Source organism: Cupressus sempervirens, chromosome 11 (assembly GCF_028749045.1).
Source record: "Cupressus sempervirens isolate cs-2001-9-10 chromosome 11, ASM2874904v1, whole genome shotgun sequence".
NCBI lineage: Eukaryota > Viridiplantae > Streptophyta > Pinopsida > Cupressales > Cupressaceae > Cupressus > Cupressus sempervirens.
The window spans coordinates 12,966,005-12,977,759 of record NC_143128.1 but is presented as its reverse complement, the minus strand read 5'-3'; the positions used below and the strand labels follow the sequence as shown (position 1 = coordinate 12,977,759).

The 11,755-nt window shown below is 32.9% G+C and overlaps 1 protein-coding gene across 1 annotated transcript; it reads right to left on the bottom strand.

The window, feature by feature from the left end:
* Window positions 1-6,495: 6,495 nt before the first annotated feature.
* On the bottom strand, window positions 6,496-10,153 carry LOC149527991 (mechanosensitive ion channel protein 6-like). Its single transcript, XM_089807973.1, has 8 exons — window positions 9,725-10,153; window positions 8,994-9,550; window positions 8,270-8,393; window positions 7,745-8,038; window positions 7,401-7,603; window positions 6,870-7,113; window positions 6,589-6,699; window positions 6,496-6,504 (listed from the first exon to the last, which is right to left on the bottom strand). Exons 1-8 carry the CDS (start codon window positions 10,151-10,153, stop codon window positions 6,496-6,498), a joined length of 1,971 nt encoding a protein of 656 aa, XP_089664099.1.
* Between the last annotated feature and the right edge of the window lie 1,602 nt (window positions 10,154-11,755).

Sequence of the window (11,755 nt, the reverse complement as noted above, 5' to 3'; positions counted from 1 at the left end):
TCAGTCGTTTATTCTGTAACCTCAAGGTTGTGATCTCAATATCTTTTCCATTCAATTCATGATTGAAAATCATCAATTGATTCATTGTATCCAATTGCATGTTAGGAATCTTTTACACATTTGATGTCTTCTCTTACAGTATGTTGGTCAATTTTCTTTTGTCATTTTCAATAATGACTTTGTCCTCCTTGGATTTCTTCTTCTTCTCGATCACCTCACATAGAAATACTAATTGGACTTCTTGTTCTATCTTAATATTTTTGACCTCTTCAGTTAGGGTACCATTCTTTTCCATTAGATCTGCAATAGCTGCATCAAACTCACTTGATTTTCCATTTGCAAACAATTCAATAGTGTCTCCATCTTAATAATGAGAGTCATTTTGCTCAATAGATATTTCTTTCCTTCTCTTCAATGAACATTGTAGTTCATCTCTTTCTTCCATGAGTTGGTGTAGGGCAAGATGGATTTCAATCTTCTAGTTCTCAATAGTCTTTCCCAAATTGTAGACCTCCATCTTCAAGATCTTTCCTTATAGTTATAAAGCTTTCCTTTCCAAAGAACAAGGCTCTAATACAAATTGTTAGAAATAATAATGGGAAAGTAAACTCTACCAGGGGGGTGGTGAATTAGTACTTCAAAACTTTAACCATAAAACATTCACCATACATACATCTTATAATTTAGCATGTAAACTGAAATAGGTAACTACACATGTTCATCCATAGCATGAAATAAATAACACATAACACAATAAATTTGTTAAAGCCTCCAATAACAAGGTAAAACTAGGGTGGGGATGACACACACAAATCTTCATGGTTGCAACTATAAAGTGTAGCCAATTAAAGCTACAAGAAGTTTGACTATAATAACTATGATCTACCCTATGATAGGCCTACCCTATTAAAGGTTTACAAAGACTTTTAGGTCTCACCCTGGTAAAGGATTTAAACACCATGCTAAAAGTGTTCCTTGTTAGAGGACTTAAACTTGCAATAAAACAAGTACTCAATTAAGAGTTTTACACAAGCTTGTTAAGACTACTCTATTAGGAGATTTTCTCTGCATTAGTTGTTGGAATTCTTTAGCACCATGATCCTTCAGTTAAGACTCTATTGCTAGATGTCAAATCTTCTCTTTCCTAGTGTGTACTTGACCCTTCTGATCAGATATGTTTCCTCTATCCTCTCTCTACTTTACTCTATTCTCTCTAATTGATTTTGCAATTCATAACATTGTCACAACCTCCATAGCCATCATGAATTCTCTTTGTAATTAGCATTCATCTCTCTTGTCTCCTTCTCTTCCTTCATGCAATACAAACTATTTAGGGTTTGTCTCCTTAAGTAAACATAAACTTTGGCTATGGTTAGGTTAGAATAAATAGCTTTTTTGATCCATTTTTTCACTTAGAACATCCCTGAATTTGATTGGTTGCATGTGCTACATAGGGATTCATAAAGAACTTATTAAGTCAACCCAAAAATGGTTTACATAGAAGTTTGTGCCATTACAAAAAATTCTGTCCAAAACTATTCACTCAACAATTGAAGTCTCTAATGCTTGGCATTCACTATATCTTCAATGTTGTAATTCATCTTCTGAATGAGTTAGCATACTCTATTTACTCATCTTATGAGTGACTCAGCAGTAACTATCTTCTCGGCATTGACTATGTATATTACTCAGCATGTATTGTTTGGAAACTAATGCTCGACATGCCTTGATCACTCAATTTGAATTGATTTCTTGGCTTGCTCTAATCACTTGGCTTGTAGTGTAATTTTGTTGAATAATGACTAAGTATATTGTTAATGCCTTGTCAAAACCAATTTAAGATTAACAAACTTATTCAAAACGTATCTTAAACTTTAGTAGCCTTACACACATCATCTATGATGTCCATAATACCTTCTTCTAAGATCGTCTAATTTCATATGCCTTATGTGAAGTTCACTAAACAAAATTGTATAACTGTTTCTCTTTTACCACTATTATACTTAGACAACTTTCTAAGTATCCTATAGCTAAACTTGTCTTTTGATTTAATTACCTCAAAATTTGTGTTATATTTCTATTAATGAAAGCCCTGTCAACTATCCTTAGCCAAATTGCCAAAATAGCCTTAGGTCTAGGTGTTCTTGTAGGCCTCATAGTTCTTTCAGCAATTAAATCTACCTTTGAGACCTCACCCTTCACAACCTTTGCAGGTGGTGTTCTCTTTGATAATCTTCTTGTTACTCTCTACAATGTAGGAGAAATATTTGTAGATGAGACCACTAGAGTAAGTGAGTCTGGTATGTCTAAAGGTTCAAGCTCAATAATAGCTTCACCTTGTAACATCATAGGGGTAGAAACCTTTCCTTTTGATTGCATAGATTCACTTTTTTTTCTATGTTCTTCCATCTGCTCTTTAGAAATTCCTTCTTTCTCTACAATGTTATCAACTATTTTCTACACCTTCCTTTTCCTTGAACTTCTTCTCTGCTCCTCCCATACCTTCTGAGATTTCTCTTGATAAGTTCCCAATCTTTCTACATTGAGATCCTTCTCAAAAGGAAGTATGGCATCCACATGTTATGTCACAACAAATGGATCTACTTCATAACCCATAAGAGTTATCCATTGAACTCTAGGTTCAACTGCCTCCATACATGTATAATGTGTCTCTACCATAAAACAAGTTGTATCTACTTTCCTCTTTGGCCATTAAAAGAGGAACTTCACACAATCCAACAAGTGAGCATTAATGATATTATTTTCTCTTTGTTTCATTATTTTGTAGCTCCCTTAAAAAGACTCTAGGGTTGTGATTTTTGAAACTAATTAATTCTTTCCTTTTAAAATCACATATCTTATTTTTTAAATTTGTATCAATCATTCATGTTTCCTCTTTTTTTATTCATTTTCTTATATTCTTTGAAATGTCTTTAATCAGCCTTGCATTCTTCATCTTACTAAGGATTAGATGAGAAAGCAAGAAATATCATTGGTGTGTTTTAAGTGTTGTACCTAGTACATCTTCTAGGCCCTAAATACACATGTACTTAAGCTTACTTAGGTCTACATAGGAATATTTCCCTTTCAGTGGTATTATTACATTTTCACTTTTCCACCTTAAGTGTCACTTTCACCTTTGGTGGACTTATCATATTGGCACTTTTCTACATTAGGTGGGTAATAAGTTATCACTTTATGTATAAAGGCATAATATTAAGATGTTTACATAATCTTATACTTTCCTATATCTCACCTTGGCCTATTTAACCAAGGGGTCTCATGTGAACTTAATTCTATTGGCTCCATCTAGTTGCATTTTCGACAAGAATACAATTTATCCTTCTCATATTGGTTATCTCTTGTTATAACACTTTTGATCATACCTCTATATCTTGGGTAGCTACCTCCATAGCCAAATTGTACATGGTATGAAATTGATAAGTGTCTTTAGATAATGTTTTGAGACATTTTGAATTTATTTTTGGTAGATTATGTTTGGTTCCTTTATGTGGATTTTTTATTTCATGTCAAAATTAGTCCATGGCAATGCATTTATGACGTCGCTATCCTGATCAAGGTGTTTGAATTAATTAAGAGTCTTTAGTTTTTATCCAAATGAAAAAATGAAGGAAAATATATATACAAGCATTTGAAGTTTGCATGTAGTTTCCAATTTTAGGAGCTAACTAGGATTTTACCATACAGATTTAAACAACTCGATTCAACTCACAAAAATAGAACTGTTAATGCACATTAAAATTAATACTCCAAAAATGATGCAAACCTCTAGGATACTTACAAATGCCCAACATAACATCACCTAAAATTGACAAAGTGATAAGCAAAGAGTCATATCACCAAATTCATTGAATGTGTAGGAATGCAAAAAATTTATATAAATTGATACTTTATCTTTGTATATAGGTTGATACTCATAAGAACACAAATTTTGTTGTAGACCAAATGGGAACACAAAACCTAAGATCTAAAATACTTTTGCATTACTTAACATCATACTACAACCAAAAGATGATATGAATCACATTATTTTACATCTACCAACATTGCATCACAAGTAGGAATTGTAGAGGTTGCCTATAAAGGCAAAAACTAAGGTCAGCGCCCTTCACAAAGAGAAAACACATTATTTTTCCTATGAAAGAACATTAGTATGATATATTTAATGTTCTAAATTTTGAAGGATACAATAAAGTATCAATGAGGAATGAATGTATTGAAACAAGTAAGGGGAATAGAGGGATCACAATCCTAATGAGAGAATCATAGGTTTGAATAATAAAAGTAAATAAAGAAGACCTACATAAGTATTGGCTGGAAATAATATAAAAGGGGAAACAATTAGGATGGATTCTTGTTACTTTTATATTAAAAGCTTGAAGATCTACAAGAAAAAAAATCTAGATAGCAAAGCTCCTTATGCTACTTTAGAGAGAGTAATTTATTTTTAAACAAATAGGCTATAAGCCTAGTAATATATTAATTATAAATAGTCAATAACAAAATAGAAAAAAAAGGCTCTAAAAGCCAAATATTTATTTTCAAGGAACATACATACTAAACCTAGAAACCTATTCTAATTCTATGTTGTCACAAAATTGGCATATTATCACATTTAAACCCACATATGAAGCATATAACTCCACTGTCACTACAAAACTACAATGGGCGGAAGTATGGTTTACTATGTGATTTACTCTTGAAGTTATATTTCCAAGTTGTTGGAGTTCAATATTGGGGGTTGGCTTACAAAAAATGAAGCCTGAACATTACATCTCTTTGTTAAGTTTGGAATCCATGCAAATGAACTTTAATGAGGGGAAACCAAACACATTAATAGAAAAAAATAGACAAAAGGTATATCCCTTGTGAAGCAAGAAAACTGAAAGCTTTTTGTGGCTGCACTTGAGCAACACCCTCAAGGAAAACGATTATAGAAGTGAGTATATTGCATTAATATACCAATCACTTTAATGCACAAGACTTTGATGACGTGTAGGAGATCTCATACTATGAAGACAAGTTCAAATACTTTCCTAACCTACCCCTTGGTTTGATGAGGGATTCAAGGCTGCTAAAGAAAACTTACTCAAGACATTGTTGGACCACTTGCTAAATTCTTGCTCCAAAATCAAGAGAATTTTTAATGGTGCCACATAAAGCAACAACCCAAATGAGTGGACTACTAGTGTTGTTATTGTTATCCTACTTTTATAGAGAGGTGATATCAAAGATTCACAATAGAAAACTTGAATCAGAAAAAAACTTGGAAATGTGTTAAATGTTATGTTCCATAGCCCCTTAGGCCATGGTCTCCTTAAGGCGATTAAGACTCTTTCATTTCCTCTTCAATAAAATTTTAGTTATTTCAATGCATATGACAATTGTACTGGATAGTTGTGTAAATATTCTTACTCTTCTCTTTTGTTGAAATATTTTATACCCTAAATGCATTGGCAAATAAAAATAAATGAGCCATACAAATAAGGAGGAGAAAATGTTTTTGAAATCCAATATCAAAGCAAGGAAAAAACTATATTTACCATGGATGTGAAGTAATCAGATTTGTGTTGCTGTAGTGGAGCCTAAGTGTGGAACCTCTTCTAGAACTTACAGAGATTGTTATGGCATTCATTTTATTTTATTTTTTCAACAATGAGGTTAAAAGCATAACATACTGAGAGTGCAAACATGCCAGCTGGTTTTTTTTTAAACACTGGCTCATTGTCATCGAATAAGTGTAGTGTTGAAAGAAGCTATAAAAACATATTTAAATTTGAATTTCATATTAAATTGTAGTTCTTAAAATATTGGAGATTTAAAAGTTTGAAAATTTAATTAGATGAGCTATTTAGAATTTTGATTATGTAAGTCTTTATGTCCAAAAATCGAATGCATGGATTTCTATGTTCTTCTTTGGATTCACTTACAGATGAAATGATTTCTTTGATTTCTTCTCAAATCCTAGAAACTAATCTTGTTGGGTTTCAGTTCCACCATAACTCTTCAAAGCGAGTCAATTTTTCTTCAAAAAGTTGTCGGTACCTGTCGTATATTAATTATAGTTCTTTAAAAGAGAGGTTCTTTCATCTTGAGATCATAAATGGAAGGACATTGAAGTTGTATACTGACTCTGTCGTGTGGATAAAAGAATGCTCTTCCTTTTAAATGTATAGATGGGTAGGTTGTAGCCCAAACTACAAAAGGATGAGTTATAGTTCTATTTTCAAGTACTTAATTATCTCCCTACTGTAGTCCAATCTGAAAATTGGATGCGAAGTGGTAATAACAAGTTGACAAGAAAACTAATTTGCACTTGCATGACTTTCACGAACTTCTCCATGCCTTTTCTGTTGGCATTATATTTATTAAAGGATGAACATGATTTCTTTGTTTTGTAGAAAATTGTATGTGTACGCAGTCATTACTACTAACTTATGGCGCAAGGACTTCAATGAGGATATATTGCTGGCTTCAGTAAAGCTGCAACACAAAAAACATAAGACATAGATGTCTCTGAAATTATGTTGAAGGGAACATGTCTTTTATCAAAATAATCTCCCTCACTGAGGAGCTGCTGCTTCTTAATCGTTCCGACCATGCTGCAAGGATGCTCAATCCTACAGCTGTAATATTAGAAACATGTACCTTGTTCACAAAGCAATGGAGCTTTGTTCCCTGCAAAACACAATCCAAAAGAATTTGTCATTATAATTACCAATGCAAATTCCAAGATAAGTATTGAAACAGTCATTAAAACAAAACAAAGAAAAATAAACACTTCCAATAAAAATTGTTATTCTTTATTTACCTCAACTCATTAGAAATGAATGAGGATCTCATCTTACAGTAGACCCAACAAACTTAACGGGCGTTTCTTCAGGCAAAATTTGATATTCAATTTGAAGTTCCTCAAGCATATCCTTCATTTTCAGTAGCAATGCAGATCTTCTATTTGATCTCTCACTTATGTTTTGATAATTCATTGTATGTCTGAGGCAAAGGCCCATTCTCATCCTATTAGTGTTCTCAATCTCCCTAGTAAACAAATTATAATATGGGTGCCAATGATGATGCTTGCTTTCAATATAGCTGCATAAAAAAACACAGTGCCTAAATATTCATACAAATCAAGGAAATACCTGTTTCATAAATAAGATAACCTAACCTAACCTTACTGGCCTTTAGGCCAAAGTGGATCAACAGACCTAGAAGAGTTTGTTTATGATTATCTTGTTGCTAAGATTTAAGAATAAATTTCTAGAAACTTTATGTGATTAACCCAATCAAGTATTTCGTATGTAAGGGTGTTTGCAGATTTATGTGTAACTGTGCCTAATATTATACCATTGCTAAAAAAAAATCACATATAAAAGGACCTGCTTATTCTCTCCTTAAGTGCAGCAATTTTTTCCACAGTAGTAGTAGCATCCACAAAGAAGTCAACACTCTCTCCCATATCTGGACTCCTATGATAGTTAATGATTGGTTTCGTAGATAATATTGAGTTCGGGTAGTATACTTTCTCGTTATCACTCAACAGAAACACTGTTGTGAGGATGTTCATTTCTTCCACAACCATCTGTACCATTCAAATATCAATTAGTTGTACAGTTGTATTAAAAAACCAATCTATAACATTTTCTACTTTTTCTTTTTTTGTTCATAGGTGAATCTTCAATCATTTCAGCCATTTGTGAAAGGTGAGAAGGACGACTTTTACCTGAACTCCATCAATAATACACCGATCACCCACGTCAAATGGATGCGTGATAAATACAAACACAATGGCTTCAAAGATTGTTTTGCAGGTATTTCCGAACATGAAAGCCACAAGCAGAAGGGACGTTAATATTAGAACAATAGCATGGGTGCTGGCAATGCCCAGAAGTACCAAAGAGAACATTACTATGATTATAACCACAACTGCATTGATGAGCCTGTGTAGCTGTTTAACTGCAGTTTTGGAGTCATTAAGAGACCGGGAAAGTAATTTCCTTTCTTCAAAAACATTCATCTGCCACAAAAAAAAGATACATTAGTCAGTATGTCCCAAGAAAGAGCTAATAGAACTAGATAATCAGTATTGCCTAGTTTAATTTATTTTGTGCTGCTTTCGTTGGAATAAAATAGAAAATTTAGGTCAAAAGAACATGAAATAAGCACAACGTTCCGAACAAAACTACATCTAGCTATATGTTGGGAGTGATATTTAAAAGCAGTATGGAACTGATTTGAAATAGCATACCACCCAGTTTGCAAGAGACGATTCAGTAATCCTTCCTGTATCTGAGGCTCCTGCAAATTGGGGAAAGACTCTGCTCGCCTCTGTTTTCCTCATTAACTTCAGCAGGTCATCTTCCTCGATATAACTGCAAAAGATGGGACTTCAATTTAACTAAGAAAAAAATATTTCTGAAACATATTCATTTCCCAGAAGTAAATGAACCATGAGCTGTGGATTTTCCTTATATTCTCTGGTCCTATTTATGCTTGTAGGTTCATGCTTTTTCCTTGGTGCTTTTGTAAAAGTTAGGTGTTTGAGAACAATGGCATTAGCACCAAAGTGATCATACAATAAAAACTGCTGGACATAATGCTTAGCAGAGCCGTTTTGGTATTAGTTCATGGTTTAATTACCAAACACATGAATGGGTACATGGTCAGACTGCAGTATGGTTAGGAACTGGGATAACAATTTCCAGTCCATGGTAGCGATCAAGAGTGCTTGTGGATCTTATTGTGTGAGGATGCCAGTTTAAATGGCAACGGCGTTCTATTAAGACATAAATAAACTGCCAATAGTATTGCCTGCTACAAATTTTTATTGGAACAATCCACCAGAAACTATTAAATGTTAGCTTTCTAATTCTTGAATAACAAAAACAAAGCTTAGTACGGCACCTCATTGTATGACAAAGCTTATGTGAGGTAAAGGTATTACTTCAAAGAACAAGTCAGTGGATGCATACTCTGTTCCACGCTTAGCAACATTTTCAAATATCCTCTTTGCCTTAATTGCTGCTTGACGTTCACTATCGATCTTCGGATCATGTTTATGGTAATTCAAAGACCTGTCAATTGTGTTAGCGATTCCCGAATGCCTGATATTTCGGATCCATCTCTTCATTTTCCAAGCAGAGACATTCCTCTGATTCAGCTTCTGCAGTTGTTTAATGGTTATCCCATTGGTGCCCCCTTCCTCTTTGTGCCCTGCCCTATCATTATTCCTGTTATCAGGAGGATCTATTTGAATTTCTAGGTGTCCTACATTGTTCGTATTATTTTTATCTGCTACAGCAGAGGATTGATGGATTTCCATCATTGGGGGCGGCGATATAGTTTCAAGCACATATTGATGGAATATGGACTCCTGAATTCTGTCAAAATATGTTTTCACATGAAAATTCAAAGCCAAAATCTTCACCAATAGTGTCTTGAATAGCCATAGAAATGAGGCGCACAGAAGACAAAGTAGAAATTTCCCTATGCTATCCAACAGGTTTTTGTTCTCGGTAGCTCGCTCCAACTGATAGCAAAAATTTACCAAAATATTAGAATGTAAAAGAGATCACAAATATAAAGAGTAATTTGCAGATGAATAAGAAGAAAAACCCTATCCTCAACAACAATAACAATTATGAAAATGCATTTCCATTGAGAAGAACAATTATGAAAAACGAGAGTGTGGAACGGTTACTACCTTTTTATCAAATACGAGATACCAAGCGAGCAAAACTAAGCCGAACCAGAGGCAATTCTTCGCACTACTCCTCACACCATAGACAAAGTAGAGGACCCTCTTTCTCAAAATGAAATTTCTCTCGATTACGTAAACCCCCACACGAATTATCCAGCCAGAAACGAGTCTCCCGCAGAAAACAAGCAGAGCCATCAAAAACCACTTCCATGACTCTAACCCCCAAATGTAACGTTTCTTCAGAGGCCCGACTATGAGACTTGAAAGCAATCCTGCTATAAGAGCCAATAAAGCTGCACATTCCAGAAAAAGCCATTTGTCAAATTCGGAGTGCTTGTAATTTGGAGGAAACTCCTCTTCTTTGATGGGGCCATATTTTTCTTCGACATCAGCTGCAGCTGAGGGAGATTTGTTCAGATTCCTTTCAGCCATTCTCGTAGATTTTTCCATTGCATGAAATAAAGAAATCGTATCCATGACACAGTGAATAAACTATTTAACATTGTATCCATGACACGCTATATAAGCTATGAAAAACCTTTTCACTTTCCATTCCAGTCCACAATCCGTTCGAATCAAAAACCATTCGCCTTCCCTCCCTTCCCAAAACCCAAATTACAGCCCAATGCAAGCATTGCACTAGAAAGAAATAATGAGACCAAAATGACATTTGGTCGGTAATGTGGCATGATAAGAATTTCTATTTGATATTATACTGCTTATATATTTTAATATATATAAAAAAGCTGAGAGTTATTCTTTTCGAGGTGCCTATTGCAGTTAGTTAAGTTAGATTATGAAAATAGGTACTTCGAGAAGGATAACTCTCGACTTATATATATATATATATTTAGAGACGTGGTGCACAATTAATAATGTTATTTGTTTAAATATATTTTATTTATTTATTTTATTATTATTTTTTATTTTTAAAAATATTATTTTCATTTATTAAGTTTATTTAATTATTAGAATTAAGAATTTTAATTATTAATAAATATTAAAATAAAATTTGACATAATGCATTTGAATAATTAATTTTGAACGACTTAATAAATATGTTAATTTTTTAAAGGGTCAGTATCAATTTTATAATTTTATACATTTTATTATTAGTTTTGATGATTCTACATAGATAATATAGCATCTAACATATCAATGAGAGCATAACTTTTATACATAGTATACATATCAATGTTAGCATCAATTTTATAAATATTAGTACTAGTGTTGATGATTATGCATAGAAAATGTAACATCAAATATCGTAAGTGTACCTTTAAACATCATTTGAAGAGTTGAATTTATTTATTTATTTTGTTGTTCACAAAACTCACATAGATGGAAAAAAGTATGTGTTCATGAGTTGAATAGTGAAAATAAACTTTTCATGTTGTTGTTCATAACACTTACATAGATGAAATAGGAAATATAAGCCGAAGTAGAAGTATTCAGATGAAATATAGGAAATATGAGAAGAAACTAAAAAGAGAACATTTCTCCATAATGATGTAGCTGCATCACATATTCCTCAGTGATAAGGATGGTGTTGCGACCTTTATTAGAGCAATGATTGCGGTAGACTTCTTTCATCATTTATGGAAATGCATCTATTTTTGTAGATGTGTCATGCATAACTTTGGCAACATCTACCATTTCTATTATTTCTAGTTCATCAATAGTATCAATTGACAATGCAGCGTTCTCCAAAGCTTTGATTATATGTGAGCATGATTCCCAAATTATTCGTTTACATTTATCTAAATCAATCTCAAAGAAATTATTTGAGGTGACAGAAGCAGCAAGACTCATAACAATGATATTTGACTCTCCAATAGAAGAATCCATAGCTAAAATGATATGCTACAAAATTTTAAACAAATATCAATACAAAAATATATAAAACCATTATAAGATATAATCAAAAAATATAGAACACACAAATTAAATCTAGCACTGATACTTAAATATAGACCAAGTAAAGTCAATAGAAATAAAGTTAAGCTCGCTAATTTTAAAAGTATGAAACAAAAT

Excerpts from the sequence above, each read along its gene's own strand:
- LOC149527991 (XM_089807973.1), bottom strand. The coding sequence starts at position 10,153 with ATGGCTGAAAGGAATCTGAACAAATCTCCCTCAGCTGCAGCTGATGTC. Across the intron at positions 8,039-8,269 it reads CGTCTCTTGCAAACTGGGTG|ATGAATGTTTTTGAAGAAAG; the intron begins GTATGCTATTTC and ends TTTTTGTGGCAG. Across the intron at positions 6,700-6,869 it reads TTAAGTTTGTTGGGTCTACT|GGAACAAAGCTCCATTGCTT; the intron begins GTAAGATGAGAT and ends TGTGTTTTGCAG.